Consider the following 16,953-nt stretch of genomic DNA (forward strand, 5'->3'; position numbering starts at 1 on the left):
TGTTCATTGGATCAAATAACATCTAGGATCCTGGGAGAGTTTTTTTTTTCTTACAGCAGTGATTTAAGAAAATGTTACTACAACACTGTTTTCCTTTTTGACATGTTTTCACTTTTCAGCTGATCCGTTGGCAGTGACATCTGCTTCTCCGTTTACAGCTGTGACTTTGTGTCCTGTTCCATTGGCTACGACAGCTTTTGACACAACAACATCTGCCCAGGTCACTTTACTCTTAAGAACTGATGGGCTAGCAGGGATATCCACGGCTCCGTTTAGTACACCGTTAACCTCATCTGACCCTGACTTCATCTCATCAACCATTGCGTCAGATTTCATCTCCCCATTTTCTTTTGGTGCACTGGCCTCACTTTCCTCTGCTTCAGCCCTGTTCTCTGTCTCACCATTCACTATCTTGACCTCAGCTGCTCTATCACTGTTCTCACTGTCACCTGCATCTACTTCTGTTTTCTCCTCATGCTCAGCGGGCTCCACCACATGACCGTTAGCTGAAACTACAGTAGCACTCTCCACCGAGGTCTCTTCCACTGGCTGCTCCTGTTGGCTCTCAGTGTTACTCTCCACCGCTGGGCTTCCTCCGTCCTTGACTTCCTTCCCACATCCTGTTTCTTGATCTGTGCTTTTCTCTCCTCCGTTCATTTGGTTCAAAAGTTCTTTTCTCACTGCTGCCTTTAGTTCCAGGTGTTTCTGCCTATACTCCTGGAGCCTGTCACTATGAAAACACAACATATTCATTAAGTGCCTTCATTAGAAACAGTGTCTCTGCTACATAGTTTGTCCACTAGAGAACACGGACAAGTTAATGTTTCAACAGTTGGTACATATCTTGGTCACATTCTTAAAAAAATAATTTAAGGGATCCTTCTCAAAAATATTTGTTTATGTTATGTGTTTATCACCTGATATATTCTCAGATTTTTTAAACTATAAAATACAATAATAATATCAGTATCAGCCTCAAAAATCCAGTATTGGTCAGCCATATCAGGTACTTTTTTTTTTTTTTTTTGGAGGGAAGGCATTTTTTATGCCTTTATTAAAGGGACAGTGTAGTGTAGATACAACAGGAGATGAAGGGACAGAGAGATGGGGGGCGACATGCAACAAAGGATTTGAGCTGTGGACATTGCAGTTATGCGGTTATGTGGCATGTGGCTTAACCAGTAGGCTACGGGGGCGCACCTCTCAGGTACTTCTAATCCACCGTGTCAGCCCAGCGTACAGAGAATACTTACCTGTGTGCAATCTTCCTGATCCCTGTGACCAGAACCATCTGCTCCAGAATGGTTTCAGCTGTTGGAGTTAGACACTAAAGACAGGGGGAAATGGAGGTTAACAGACACATTCCCTTTTTTCTTTTTAAAGAGGATGAAAGAGGCTGATAATATCAGAGCATACCTCCACTGTTTGCTCCGTGCTTTCGGCTCCTGCCTGTCTGAGAGAGCGTTCAACCTTCACCGCCTGTTTGGTGATTGTGCACAGAAACTCTTTGCTGCAGCGCGTCTGAGTGTGATCCTCACCAAACTGGGAGAGACAATAACCATAACATGACAATCTGCTTTTTTCTCTCTCTCTCAATTATACTCACTAAGAAAAATAAACTAACCAGGGAGGTAAAAGCAGTGAGGGCCTCTTTCTCATGGCTCATAGCACTTCGGTAATCCCCCTGACTGCACATCCACTGGGCTAACAGATGCTGGCTGCACGCACAAGGAAACAGGAGAGTGATGATGTTGGAAAAGGGAAATAATAGATCAAAGACAGGATTGCGCTGACCTTTTCTACTAGATATACGTGGAAGCTATAAATAGCATCTTACTTGAGAGCAGTGTGCAGATCTGTGGGGCCAAAGAAGGAAGTGTTGAGTCTGAGAGCGTTCTTAAGGAACTGCCCTGCATGGTCTCCTGTCAACACCAACCCAAGACAGCTCTGCAAGAAAACAATGACAGGAATGCCATTTCAATAAGTAAATAGTGTTTATTTTGATATTAAGAAAGCCTTTGTTTTTTGCTGGGGCTGATTTTAAAGCTGTTGTAACCTACATCCAATGTTGCGGTGTAGGGGTGGTCCTCTCCATGGATAGTTAGCATTAGCAGGCGAGCTCTGAGGAGACACTTCTGGGCCAGGGCAGTCTCCCCTCCAGCATACATATAGACAGCCAAGAGGGCCTAAATAAAATAGAACAACAATAATAATCACACTGTGACCACATGGCACAGCATTTACTCTATAGAAATAGTAGTTATAGACACTGGTATAGTTCATATCCATCTCTACAGTGACCCAGGGTTTGATTTCCAGTAGCGGTACCTCCAGCTTGGTCACACTTTCCAACAAATACAATACATGGGTGAAAAAGACTCACATATTGCTGGATTGTGTTGGGATGGTCAAAGCCAAGCACCCTCTCACTGATGACCACTGCTTTCAGTTGGGTACTGCGGGCCTTGAGAACAGAGGAAGTCATAGCGATGAGAGGAATTAATGGCCGGCTTTATGCAAGTACTGTATGTTAAGAGCTACAATCACATCAGCATTCTGATTCAAATGTACTTTAAGTATTGAAGTAGTATTGAAAGTAAGTATTCCTTATGCACAATGGACCCATTCATAGTGTTATAATATTTTATAAACTGATCATTCGTTTTATATGTAAGATCTAAATTTGCAAAATAACTAGTCACTATGGCTGTCAGATAAATGTAGTGGAGTAAAAAGTTCACTATTTCTCTCTAATGCGGTGGAGTAGAGGCATAAAGTAGCTTAAAATGGAAATTTGCAAGTAAAGTACAAGTAGCTAAAAATGTACTTACATATAGTACTTCACTAACTATGTAAATATATATAAACAGCAAATAGTTAAACCAACAGAGTATCTGGGAAGAGTTTTGGGGATGTAGGCTCACCTCGGCTGCCTTCCCCTGCAGGAAGGCCACCTTGGCCAACAGGCTGTGACAGTAACTGGCCTCAGGGTGTAGGTCATCACACACCCTACCAAACAGGTAGGCTGCTTCTTTCAGGCGCTCATGAGCCTGATCCAACAGACCTGCATTCGAGAAACACACAATAATTTTTTGCACATAAAGTTCTGTTTATGTTTAGTTCAAACACACACACACACACACTGGGCAAAGAGATTATACTTATATTAATCTGCAGCACAAAGTCTTTTGTACAGATTTATAGACACACCTTTCTCAATGGAGCTCCACGCAGCACGATATGTTTTTGAAGCATCCACAGTTGGCATGTGAACATGCTTGACAACAGGGAAGATGTTGAGGACGTCATCAGGACCGATGGGAGCTTTACTTTGGTTGTCGAGGAGGTAGTCTCTCAGCCTCAACTGGTGTAGACAAAGAATTAACAAACATGAACAAAAATACACGTGTGGATGCCTTTTCCTCTTTTATCTTGCAGCTAATTTTGCAATAGAGCTCATTGTGTACTATAAAACGTGTTTCAGTTGACTGTTACAGATTAATATTACGGTGTCTGTTACCTGTACTCCAGTCTTTAAACAGAACTCTCTGAGCAAGGAGAGCTTTTGGAGACCATATTGCTCAACCAGGTGGTTTGGGCCAGAGCTGTCACAAAGAAAAATGACCGTTATTCTAAAATTAACACTGAGCTGTTGCATAAAGAACAAACATGAAGTATGAACAAACAAAGACTGTGTCCTCACCCCAGGCTGTCAGAGATGTTATATGTTTCAACAGCATCCTGGCAGACCAGGTTCCACAGCTCAGGCCCCGTGAGCATGCTCCAGGGTGTGCCTTCAGAAGTCCCAGCCCCACGACCACGCCGCCTTGACTTCTTTTTACTCTCCTCTCCCGCTGGAGTGGGTGTGAAGTGGGGAGCCAATAGGCAGCAGAGGAAGTGACTGACAGCTGCAGAGAGACTGGGCACGTCCACACCCTGCAAAGACATGACCGGAGGCTGCAGTTCATTCTTTGTGGAGTGTGCGGAACCACACCTGCTGCTATTTTAACATGCAACATTCAGGTGTGTGAATATGAGAGTAAAAAAAGGAACCCTCACGACTGTATAGTGCGAGTTACCTGGAGGAAACTGTTGAACACTCTCCTTGTTGAGCGGATGAAAATTTCACCTATGACCGATCTCTGGTGAGGACAGAAGGATGAATGATAGAAAATACAGTTAGGAGAGCAGTTACATCATCAAGACTAGTTTAAGTTTGACTATTTTGTAAATTAAACACACCATTATATGCCTCAGGCGCTCCTTGTGCTCTGATTGGCTGATGGCCTTCATCACATGGCCCAGATACCGGACGTTGATGCCTCTCTGGTGTAGCACCTGTTTTAGAGAAGCTCCATCCATTGGTGCCTCGTTGTTTTGCAAGCAATACTCCACCTGCAAAACACACATATGCAGACAGACATATGGTGAGTTTGCTTCATATTTACAGCAGGTGTGTCTGTATCGCATGTAAACAATGGATGTACTTACAAAGGCTGGAATCTGGTGTGTGATGATGAAAGCTGCAGCTTCCTTCAGTAACCTCTCCTGCAGCCTTATTGATGCACTTTCAGTGTCAGGGAATGACACTCCTGCATACATCAAACAAGAAGCCTGTCGTAATGTGTTCTGGCAGATTTGACTGTGTGTGTGTATGTGAGTGGGTGTGTACTTTCTCTTTGTACCTGAAGAGAGGACACTTGGGTTGAATCGCATCTCAAAGATGATGTCACTAATAGAGCCCACTTCTTTACAAGCAGCTCGCACTGCACTAGTGGCTCGAGAATCACCTGTAAATATATAAAAGATACTTGTCAAATATCGATGCACAAATTGTTTTTGTGATTTAGAGCATTCAGATCTGCTGAAACAGTTCTTACAAGCTGTTGCACATTCTTCAAAGCCTCCGTTCTCGTCCAGTGTCTCCCTGACATGCTGTGTGAACTGGGTATGTCTAAAAGAAATAAAGACATAAAACCTTAACTTTATGAAGAAAAAAAACCAATTTAATAGAGTTTTTAAAATTTTTATTTCATGTACTGTAGAACTTACTTGTGCTGGATGAAGTCCTGCATCAGCTCTGGCCTCAGTCTACAGAGGCTGTGAGGAAAACTCTGTGGAAGCCCAGAGTCTGAGTGATAATTCTCTGGCCAACCTTCTTTTACACAACCCTTCTTTCCCTCTTCTTCTTTACAGCTTTCTTTCTTCTCCTCTTCTCTAGTGACTGTCTCTCTTTCTGTCTCTAGCTCGGGACAGAAGTTGGCATCAGCTGGGAAGCTCCTGAACACATCCAGTATGTAGAACCTCCCATCAGCCCCCAACAGTCCCTTAGCGTCCACTGATGTGAACAGTGGTGTCCGGTGACTGTTGGATCCCACAACAACATGTCTCTGGAGAGAAAGAGCTTTGGCAGCGTGAGCCAAGAGTTCCAGTAGCTTTCTGCGATGGGGGGATTCTTGGGGTCCGGCATTCACCCCATAGAGCAAGCCTCTGATAAACACAAAAACGGGGAAAAAGAAATATGCTGTTGTTACGCAGTTTGATTTAATAAGGTGACACCACTATGGCAGTGCTTCATTGTATTAACGGTTCCACAGGATGTACCTTGGGGCAGAGGGAGTTTCCTGGTCCTGCTCTGAGCCTTCCAAACCAGGAGCCAGTCCCTGTGCTGATAGGCGCACTCCTTTGTAGTCTACAATGGCTGTAGGAAGAGTGTGTAGGCCCTGTAGCCCCTCTAGGTCACTGTAGGCCTGTACTCCTTTAAGCTCCAGCCTCTGAACCGCCCTGCAAGGAGAATATGCAGAAACATTTAGACAATTTGTGCCAAACCGGCACCATTCTACCACAACTATTTAATAATCTTCTTATTCGACACAGCATGTACACAGTGTACTTTGCGAATCCTTTAAAGCCATAACTACAATTAATGGATCTACATCAACAGTATCTTGTTGCAGAACCTTTATTTTGTGGTTTGTTCTCACCTGCGGCCCCTTTCCCCACCAAACACTGCACTTGCTGCACACTGGCTCATGAACAGGCCCCCCCACAGGAAAGCTGGGTCATCAGGGTTTCCATTGACTGGCTCCACAAAGCCATCTATCACAGTCTCTGCCCCCTGCGTCACAGCCCTAACAAATGCACTGTTTACCTGGGAGAAGAGGAAAAGAAAAGGTGAGCAAACAAATAAGGGAGAACAGGTGACAAGAGTACTGGGTTAAAACAAGGGCACTATAAGGGTACTGAGGTGTTCCTAACAGATTTACAATGAGATTTGTAATTAATGTATAGCCTCTTTTTTTTGGTTACCTGGAGCAGAGCTCTGTCTCTCTGCAGCCTCTCCTCCAGACTTCTTTGTGGAAGATCTCTGGTTGCTTGCAACTCCTCATTCCAGTCTGGAGCCTACACATAACACATGCAATTACACACATACTGCCAAAAGTACATGACGTTCACAAACAGCCACAAACAATTTTTGTAAATCACCTGTGTTGCTGGCTGCTCATCTACTCCCAGCCTGCTGAAGGTGTTTTTGTGAATACGGGAGGCACACGGAGGCCCCAGCCAGCTCAGGGTGTGGTAAGGAGTGGGCATGACCTCAACAGGAGGTAACTGATGCCTAAAAGGAAACAGATAACAATCTCGTCATTACAATTCTCCACTCCACTTACACTCATATTTAGCCAGCCATTTTAATTACTCTACTTGGATTATGTACTTCACCAAGAGCCTCTTGGAGTATTCTGGCAAAATAGTGCATACGATTACTTTATGCATTGGTAATAGTATTACCTGTTTTTGAGAGTAGTAAAGGTCTGTTTGAAAGAAGGACTAATGTGACAGAGCAGGTCAGTGAAACAGTGGCAAACTGGGGAAGACTGTGCAGGACGAGGATCAAACACTTCCTCTGTAGATCTGAGATGAGCAAGGGCAGAAAAGAGTTCATAATAAAACATTTAAACATTATTAAGTTCATTCGTTTGCGCTTCTCTTTAAACATAAATCATTACATAATAAATAGTTTGACAAGGTGATTTTTTTATACCTATTGAGAAAGAATCCTTTTGGACAAGATGTGATGTCACATCGTCGCCCCTCCATTGTCACCACGGTGATGTACAGGAAGTCTCCCTGCAGCTTCCTGTGTCCTGGAGGTGGGCTCCAACAGCTGAGAGACAAGTCCCTCAGGTAGCTGGGGACCTGATGAGACCAGATTAAAGTCACAAGGAGTCAGTGTGTGTGTTTTGGTGGACTGGTCAAATGTGCAAACAGATTCCAGGTATTTACACACCTCTGGCTGGGAGCTTTGTGGTAGCAGGGCCATGAGCGGTCTCTCTGATGAACCAGGGAGGAGGTACTCAGGAGGAGCTCCGTCCTGGTTGGCTGATTCTGTTTTTGTGTTGCTTAAAGAGCGTTTCAGGTTCTTTCCATTCAGTAAGCTTGAGTCTGCACCAGGAACACAAGGGTATTTCAGTATGAGTTAGATTTTACATGTTGTGCGTTCTGTCTAAGGGCACAGTATTTTTGTGTACCTGGTTTTTGTGTTTGGGTGAGTGTCTCCAGTATGCTTGGTGAGCGTCCTTCTCTCAGTGCATCCTGAGGTCCAAATGCTCTCAGCAGCTCCAGGACACGTGCCAGATGGAGCCTGGCTGAGCGGGCGGTGTAGGGCTCTGGAAAGACACGCTGTTATTATAAAAGTTAAACTGACCTTTATGAAACTGCTAAGGGTCTGATGAATTTTTTTGACTATGAACAGCTCTTTTTTAGAAGCCTGAATGCACACGACCTCTACTCTAGGATGATCATGATCATGATCATCTCAAAATTAAAGTTTTATCGGACTAAACCAATGATGCATAATACCGCAGACACAAATCTGACAGAGTACTGTAATACTCTACGTGTTATCGGATGGGCTGCAGTCATTTGTTTTAGTATTTCAACAGCTAGAGCGTGAGGGACGGACTAATTGGTTGGCACACAGTTGTACTGCAACTATAAATCTCTGAAACTGTAAACTTTGTTATGATGACACTGAAAAGGTGTGTCAGCTATTTGTGCTTAGAGAGATTTAAGGTTGTGTGAAAGGGAAACGATGATGGGTGTGCTGAAAATAAGGATGGACTCATTCTTCCTAATCCCCTTAAGAGCATGATTAAGTGAAATGTAATGTTAACAATAACTGTACCATAACAATACAAATGACATAAGTCAAGCACAGTAATATCTGAAGAATGTGAGGCTTTCAGTTGAAATTATGCAATTCAAAAAAGTTTTATACCATAAATGATTTTATGTAAATGGGCATAAATTAGAATAAAAACTATATTGTTAAAAGGTAATCTTAAAGAGCTATCACAGGCTAAAATTGCTAACAACCGTGTCAAAAACTCAGTTGAAGTACACATACTTGTAGTAATGCATGCAAAAAAACCCCAAAAAAACACAATAATAAAAGAATTAAAGCCTTGGGACAATTCATCTATCTATGAAATTCATGCAAAACATTTCAATTTGAAGTAAAGCTGAATTAAAAAAACACATGGAGCACAAAATAGAGAAACCCAAGCAAAGATTTTAAAAAAAAACTTACCTTCAACTAGGCGGAGAATGGCTCCTGGTTTAAGCCCCTTGAGGCTTTGCAGTTCTGCGAGGGGGTCCAGAGTTGTACCAGCGAGTGCCAGTGACAGGTTGGAGCGTGGACACACCTCATTCTTCGAAAGCAGAGTCATTAGAGCGTCTTGAACAAGCCAAAATCCATGGACCTACACATAGTTTAATACAGCAGTTAATATCCACATCCTGTATATAAACCTGCCTTTTAAACGTCAGTTATCTATGAAAAAAGTCCCTGCAATTCACAGAAAGATATAGGAGAAAATGCAGTATTGTATAAGTATATTGTATAGTATATTTGAAGAAAAACTAAATCCTGTGAGCTCTTCACATTGTCATAGATACAGATAAAATACCATGTAAGTAAATTTATATGTGTCAACTGTGCATGGCAGGCATTAACATTATCAAAAAGCATAGATACAACAAAAAGGCGGATTGTTATTAATATGTAGTCTCAGCTATCACTTTCACTTGACTTGTGAAAGCTTTACTGGTACTAACAAATGAGGAAACAAAAGGGAAAATGTCTGAAAATGTTAACGCTGTCGTCTTGTACCTGCAGCTCAAATGACTCTACTCCTGCTCCCTGGATCTTCACGGAGAATGATGTGTCCTCATCTTGCTTAATACCAACTGCATCTTTTCCACCAGTCATGCTGATAGCATCTGTTTGGACGAGAAATCAGAGATACAAAACTGATCATCACAGAGCTCTGGAGCTGGCAAGCAAATTGTTTGGGTTGTTTTCCTGCCTTCCGCTCATTACATGCTGGGATAGTTTCCAGCTCACAATGACCCTGAAAAGACTTAAGATGTTACAGAAACTGCATGAATGGCTGAATGAATGAATTATAATCGTGACCTATTATTATGTTCAGATCCCATCATCTGTCCATGCTGCAGAATCAAACAAGGACACTGAGAGAGTGCCTGAGGACAAGATTGAATTTATGCAAAAAAAAAAAAAAGAAGAAGTCAAAGAAAGAGAAAGTGAGGTGTGTCTCTCTTTTTACACATGCACGTAGAACCAAAAGGGAGAGCAGGATCCAGCATGTTTCTCAACCTGCAGTGTGACTAAACCTGTTGAATTTGCCTACTGGCCTTCATGTCATCTCAGGGTGAAGGGACATCCACACCCAGCACTGGCATGTGGAGGCAGCAGAACGCTAAAACACATAAACTAACAGAGTTACAGCTTGGCAATAGAGTGTGCTTGCTTGCATGCATGTGTGCACATACAACTGCACCTTTTACAAATACAAAGCTAAGCAAAAAAAAAGTCATTGTGCACTAATCTCTGACGATTTTAGTCATTCTACAGTAAATCCCCAGTTTATGCTGGGACTACTTTACCACTGCAAAGCACCCAAAAAATAGCCTCTCTGTTTGTGATTGGCTGGAGGAAGATCCCTCCTCTCTACAGGCTTGGAGCCATTAACGTCTTCTCTACTGGAGCTACTGCCTTACTACTACAGAAAACGGCATTGTTTTAGCCCTGACAAGTTTATGTTGGCACTGATTTCTAAGGTTGGGTTGTACCCCAAACTACACAAGCAGAATTCCTCCCCTATATGTCACAAAGCACATCTCTATCAGTACATTTAAATAAGTTCCTGGAAATGACATAACCTGTCAATTATAATGCTGTGACCACAGATTTAGAGCTTTTTTTGGGGGGGGAGGGGTGGGGGGTTAAACACCTCAGGGCAATCTCATCTGGAGACAAGCCAGCACATACTCTGCCTTAATTCAATCGTTCTGTCTTGTGGAAGGGGTGTGGCAAAGATTAAAACAAGTCAAGAGGCCCACTTGAGAGTATGTGAAAAGGATTAGCAATTATAAGGAAGACAAGGTGGTTGGAACTATAGAAAACATTGGTATGGTAGTAGGTTTTGAATTTTGGATGAACAGCAAGAGAATATGTGTAGCGATTTCAAATAAAATGTACTCTTTGTTCAACCTATATGATCGTAACTGAGTATTTACAGGTTTTTTAAAACAGATTTCAGGTTGATTTCAGCATGTGTCTGTGTGAACAACCGTACCATAAAAGTTAAAAAGTGCTGAGCAAATTCTCCAAGTGGTCAGAAAGTTGGTGAAAGCAGAGAATAACACCAGCCATGTTCAGAGCAGCAGAGCATTGCTAAATCTCCCACCCTCTTCACATTCTCCAGTGAGGGAGACAGAAAAAGAGGAAAGTGCAAAACAGAGACATAGAGAGAAAAAAAAGGGGGAAGAAAAGACATGTCGGGGATTTCTCACCATTCTTGGCCTGATTTCTTCCTCCTCCTCTCCTAACTTTGTCCTTCATAGCTGCGTGTTGGAAGTTTTTCTTGAGCTGTCCTCTTGTGTTGTTACTTCTCTATGCTGGAAGCTGCCTCCCCCCTCGTAGTCTTGTTTCAGACTGCTAGAGGAACGCACAGGAGAGGGACAGAGTGAGTGGAAATGTGCAGCTGGATTGTTTGAGAGCCCAGCAGAGTGAAAGTAGATGGCTGTCTGTTCAGGATTGTGACTCCTGCCCCTCTTTGCTTGGCAAACTCAGCTTATCTGTTCACCCTGAGTAAAAAAGCCACACCCTCTTATTGCTCCACACAGGCTCATTACTCTATGCGTCCCTCACACTTTGTTGGACTGGGTGTGTCTATCCAGTCACTCTTCCTTCCCCTGGCATGTTTCACTCCTCCCTCCCTCCCTCCCTCCTGAAACCCTGTGAGGGATGTGGGAATTAAGTACACAGTGTGTTTGGTAGTGGTTTGACCCCAGGCAGCCAACTATGCTGCTTTTGAGATAAAGACTTCCATGTTACAAACATTGTGGTTCATTTAGTGTATCTGTGTATACATATTTTAATGGAAAAAGAGGGACATGATTGAGTTGTATGCTATTTTTTAAAGTACACCATGATCCATGGCCCTCATGGGTGCATCCTCTATGTTACACTTTTGAGTCATGATAGTGAATTAAATTGAAAATACAACCATGAGAGAGTTAAGGGACGGATTCACAATTTTTTTTTTAAGTCTGTCTTTTTAAGTCTTAAAACAACTGTCAGGTGCCCAAATGAACACTGAAATAGGTTTTTCTTGCTATAATCATTCCTCTTGTTCATACCAAATTGAGAGTATGGAAAAAGGAGAAGTAAACAAGGCGGTTGGAATTATGGAAAACATTGGTACGGTAGTAGGTTTTGAATTGTGGATGAATAGCAAGAGAGACTGTGAAGAGATTGAAATAAAATCTACTCTTTGACCCTCTTATAGGATCATAACTGAGTATTTACAGTTTTTTAAATGGATTTCAGGTTGATTTCAGCATGTGTCTGTGTCAACAACTGTAAAGTTAAAAGTGCAGAGCAGATTCTCCATACTTCCACGGCAGCTCAACAAGGAAACAGTGTCCAAGGAAACACAAAGAGGGAATTTGATGCTAAAAAGACTGTAAATGTGACAGATATCCACTTGATATGACTAATTCAGACTGCTGAAGCCTCATATAAGCTTCAGATAAACTTTTAAATGCATTTTTGAACAAAATGATATTCAAAGGGGATATTTCCATAGCCAGTACAAACAGGAGGAATGATTACAGAGAGGAAAACATCTTTCAGTGTTCATATGGGCACCTGAATGTTGTTTTAAAACACTTGAACAACTGTGAACATGTCCCTTATTAACCTTCCACAAATGGGTGTGTTTAGTGTCTCATGATGTGGTTGCTCATTCATTGTTAAGAGGCTTACACCTACTACATTGACATTTTGCACATACCTAAACATATCACAGTCCAAATTAATCACTAAGATATCTGGGTTAGGCTAAGCAGGTAGCTTAATTGTTATTGCTTGAATGCCATTATGCATGACACCCTATTCCTGTCTCACATCTTGAATATGTTAGGACCAGGTTTCAATTGCTTCTTAGCTGGAAGACAGGAAAGTCAAGGATGTACAGTATTTGTATTTGTATGTAGGTATTCAGCTGGTAACTCCTGTATCTGTTAGACATTGAACTGCATGTATTGTAATGGCAAAACACGGATAAAAATCCTCATATATCCATCGACACAAACTGTAGGCTGTCACTGTTTAAAAATATACATATTTGAGCTTATAACGAACTAAATAACAATAGTGCACTGAGTTTATGTGTAAACAATAACTATGAAGTAAATGCATCATGTTTACCCTCCACTATATTATACAAAACAGTTTCGTTTTGACTGCAGAATGACAATGATCAAAACTCATGACGTCACTTCAATGTTTGGGGGGCGGTGACCTGCTGACGCTATGATGGTTCTCGCTGCCTTTACGTGCTCCTCGTAAATTTTAACATCGTGTATGAAGTTTTGGGTCTTTTACATAATAGGTCATGTTTTCGGAGACTATTTCGATTTAAAGATCAACAGACGCTAATTACGCTATGAAACAGCGGAGTGTTGACGGGAAGAAAATACAGGTTTATACTAGTTTATTGTGATGATTTTTGCAGCTGCGTTGAACGGTGTGTTCACTTTCTAATCGTCATACTTTACCCGGGCATCATAAAAAGCTCTCCCTGTATCTCTCTCTCTGTAGGTTTTTTTAACCTCTTTATTTAGTCTTTAGGCGGTTATTCATGGACGCTCATCTCTTAATAGTCATATTTCCGACAACACGTTAACCCGGCAGCGTTTGACAGGAGGCTGTCCTCGGCTAGCTGAGCTAGCCATCCAGAGCGAGCTAAACAACGAGTACAAATCTTCTGCATTAACTGTAGGAGAAGTTATCGGTAAGTTTAAATTAACAACTGTCTGTTACTAGTCCAAAAACACCAACAGGCTGTGAAAACTGAGAACTTAACGCCAGTGTCCCGTTCAGGCATCGTAACTGAGCTAGCATGAACCTCAACCGTTGGTCTCAAGGATGTATTCGCTGCTTTATTTATAACAGCTGCACCAATATTATAAACCGTTAACCTTCGCTATAAACTCCTTCGAGATAATGTCAAGAAATGATTTAGTGCTACGTTACTTACATCATCATAACTTCTAACACATGCATGTTGTGATTAGCTGTCACACTAACCTGACTGTTTACAACGTTACATTAGCTGTCAACACCTATTGAGGGCTGGGATTAGTGGCATACGCTCCGCAAGATGAGCTAATTTCTCCATGATTATTGCAGAGAGTTAAAATGATCCTAGAACACTGTTCACAACTAGTAACATGTTGCTCAACCCTGCCTCTGTCAATAACGTCCTGGACCAAATACCCACCACTACATGTGAGAAATTTGCAGTATTCTTTTACATTAAATTTAGATCCATGAGAGCGGATATTGGCATAGATGTTGATAACAACATCAATCGTCATCAATCATCAAACATGTCGAAATGCATCACTATTTCTGATCAAGAACTATATAAGCTTGTGAATGAAAGTAAGTTTTCCACGTGCTGTTTTGACCCAGTCCCCACTACATTTTTTAAGAGATGTTTTAACTATATGCTTCAGTCTGTCAAAAAAATCATTAACATGTCTCTTGAAAGTGGATGTTTTCCACAATCCCTCTGAATTGCGGCAATAAAACCCCTGTTGAGAATACAAACGTAGATACGGATGTCTTAAATAACTATAGGTCTATATCAAATCTCAAATCTCTTTGAGTAAGACACTGGAAAGGGTTGTTTTAAACCAAATTGATCCTCTGCTTTTTTCGTTGTACATGCTTCCTTTAGGTGATATTATCAGAGAACATAAGCTTAATTTCCACAGATATGCTGATGACACACAGCTCTATATTTGGTTGGAGCCAAGTGATGACCAAACCCTTTGCTGTTTAACAACTGGTTTGGTAAACTAGTAAATGCAGACCAACTTTCTTAAATTTAAATGGTGAGAAAACAAAAATTTTATTAGTTGGGTCAGCAAACAAAAAGAGAGTTAGTTCTCGCCAAGCTTGGCAGTTTGGCCCCACAGGTTAAATCAGAAGTCACAAGTCTGAACATTATCTTATGTTAAATCCCCTTAAATGTTAAATCCCACATAAATAAGGTGACCAAAGCAGCTTTCTTTCATTTAAGAAATATTGCAAAGGTACAGCTGTTCCTATCTCAACAAGATGCCAAATAACTTGTTCATGTGTTTATTGCAAGTAGATGAGATGACTGTAACGCTCTTTTCACCCATCTTACAAAAACCCATTGATAAACTACAATTAGTTCAGAACTCTGCTGCCAAGCTTTCAATTAGAACAAAAAAGAGAGAACATAACACCCCAGTTTTTGCTAACCTGCACTGACTCCCAGTGCCTTTTAGGATTGATTTTAAAGTTCTTTTATTTGTTTACAAGGCTGTTAATGGTTTGGGATCGGCCTACATTACTAATTCTTTGTTGTTTTATAATCCTTCACAGCCTCTTAGATCCTCTGCTGCCGGTTTTTTAAATACAAACTGTCACTCAAATAAGAAATTCGGCTCAGCCTTTTTAACCATGCACCAAAACTATGGAATTCCCTACCCAAGGCTATAAGAGATACACGCTCTGTGAACATTTTTAAACAATTGAAGACTTACTATTCAACATTGCTTTACACTGTCACTCTTCCTTTGTTTTATTTCTAGCTCTCACATATTCTCTTGTTCTTAGCATACCTGTTCTTGCTATTTGCTGCCTCTTTTTTGTTATTCATTTGACTGCTTGGTTTTATTGCACAACATTTGCACTTTGAGCTACACCCCCTGTATGAAAGGAGCTATATAAAATTTTATTACTATTATTATTATTATTAGTGACTAGTTAATGTTAAAGCACTGAGTTAGAATAAGGTGTAAGCTAGTGTGATATTGATATTGTGTGTCTTACTATCCTGTATAGCAAATGTCAACAACAGTTCAGTGATGCAGGTGTTACTAGTAGTCAGTCCCCTGCAAGTCTGACAGGCAACACAGTGATATGTAATAGTTGTGATGCTCTCTCAGCCTCATTTTGCTCTCCTTCTGTGTGCATCTGGTTTGTTACAGGTATTGTGTTTGTGTGGCTCCCCTGCCCCCCTCAGGTCAGAGCTGAGGGTTGGGGTCAGGTCTTGAGCTAAATGTCACACAGTCCTGGTGAGAAGGGGGGTCTATCTCAGGCTGCCCCAACCGTCAACGCCCAGGACCTGTTTGACAGCCCTGCTCAGACTGTGTCACCAGTGAACACACCTGGGGATCAGGTGAGTGTGTATGTGAGGTCTTGTGTATGGGCATAAATGCCATTGTTGTGTCTAAAGTTTGTTTCCCGTAGCGCTGCCCTCCATGATTGGGGTTAGGGCTTAGGTTAGGTTATGGAAAGGCATCACAGCGATGAATAGTTAGGGTTGGGTTAGGTTTTAAGTTAGGGTAAGGGGAAAAGAAGATGTAGAGAAAAAGATCCACCCAGTGCTTTATTGTATGCTTGGGATGAGGCGTGGTGATAATCTGCTCTTACAGAGTACAATAGATGGTATTCTAAGTATGGATTTGCTAATAAGAAAGACGCCTTCAAGGTATCATTATCATTTACACTGTAAATGGGTTATCTACATGAAGGTTTTTTTCTGTCCTATCATCATTTCTCATTGATCAGCTGCAGAAGGCTGCATAGGCAGTCCTAGGATCAAAGTACACTTTTAATGTTTACAATAAGGATTATTTTTTAGTCTTGGACTGAAAACTAGCAACCAGGCACTGAAAATTTGATAGAAGTAAGACTTTGCAACAAACGATGACGCCTAGCACAATTTCAAAACCATGCCAGACAGTATTGAAATACGCTGTCAACTCTGTAGAGTTACAATTATCTCCACTCAAGTGATTATACATTTTAGAAAGTGCAACTGTTGATGTTAAATGAGCTAGTGACAAAATGCTGAACAGTCATCATATCCTTCATTGCACTGTGTCCCAGACAAGGCTCTGTTAAACTCAGTAAATCTCATTAACAGATGAAAAAGTACAAAGTGTGAAGCATTTGTTAGCGATCCTGTCCTCCCAGACAAAAATAGCTGCTGCATTCTTTACTTACAGAGTGACAGAAGGACAAAATGAAATGGTGAGCTTGTGTCTTGGCGAAGGAGTAGTTGGGGCTGTAGATAGAAATTACATACAGTCCCTCTTCACAGTTTTCACACATTGTAAACAGTTTTCACACAAAGTAAGTTTTTGGAGACACAGGAGACAACAAAACAGCATACTGTCCTTGGCTACTGTCATTATGTGTCTCATTATTAGCCAGATGAGTATTATTTATCACTTTCCTGACAGTTTATTGCCGAAAGCACTTTTGTGTTGCATGACATGCAACCAAAAACAAGAGAAGGTATTTCTTTCAAG

General features: G+C 41.4%; 2 protein-coding genes across 4 annotated transcripts in view; one reads left to right on the plus strand and one right to left on the minus strand.

Annotated features, from left to right (window-relative positions):
- On the minus strand, positions 1 to 13,762 carry si:ch211-166a6.5 (clustered mitochondria protein homolog). Of its 2 annotated transcripts, XM_044370646.1 has the most exons (29): positions 13,685 to 13,762; positions 10,882 to 11,026; positions 9,176 to 9,285; positions 8,594 to 8,765; positions 7,533 to 7,670; positions 7,292 to 7,446; positions 7,046 to 7,200; positions 6,793 to 6,915; positions 6,487 to 6,619; positions 6,310 to 6,402; positions 5,985 to 6,151; positions 5,605 to 5,784; positions 5,053 to 5,490; positions 4,881 to 4,954; positions 4,686 to 4,790; positions 4,492 to 4,592; positions 4,243 to 4,395; positions 4,080 to 4,142; positions 3,704 to 3,936; positions 3,521 to 3,605; positions 3,211 to 3,364; positions 2,925 to 3,064; positions 2,384 to 2,464; positions 2,061 to 2,186; positions 1,838 to 1,947; positions 1,625 to 1,718; positions 1,417 to 1,542; positions 1,254 to 1,327; positions 1 to 730 (listed from the first exon to the last, which is right to left on the minus strand). In XM_044370646.1, the coding sequence occupies exons 2-29, from the start codon at positions 10,928 to 10,930 to the stop codon at positions 109 to 111; spliced, it is 4,254 nt and encodes a 1,417-aa protein (XP_044226581.1). In that variant the 5' UTR covers positions 10,931 to 11,026; positions 13,685 to 13,762; the 3' UTR covers positions 1 to 108. The 2 variants fall into 2 exon arrangements, with proteins under 2 accessions (XP_044226581.1, XP_044226572.1); XM_044370637.1 differs by lacking the exon at positions 13,685 to 13,762 and having other exon boundaries at positions 10,882 to 11,212.
- ddhd2 (DDHD domain containing 2) overlaps positions 13,254 to 16,953 on the plus strand; it is a 15,496-nt gene continuing 11,796 nt past the window's right edge. Inside the window, exons 1-2 of one of the 2 annotated variants that reach the window (XM_044370656.1) lie at positions 13,254 to 13,388; positions 15,625 to 15,815. In XM_044370656.1, coding sequence (XP_044226591.1) covers positions 15,696 to 15,815 — 120 coding nt within the window. In that variant the 5' untranslated portion in view covers positions 13,254 to 13,388; positions 15,625 to 15,695. The remainder of the gene's footprint in view (positions 13,389 to 15,624; positions 15,816 to 16,953) is intronic. The other variant, XM_044370665.1, reaches the window with a different exon arrangement.

Source organism: Thunnus albacares, chromosome 2 (genome assembly GCF_914725855.1).
Source record: "Thunnus albacares chromosome 2, fThuAlb1.1, whole genome shotgun sequence".
NCBI classification, from domain to species: Eukaryota; Metazoa; Chordata; class Actinopteri; order Scombriformes; family Scombridae; genus Thunnus; species Thunnus albacares.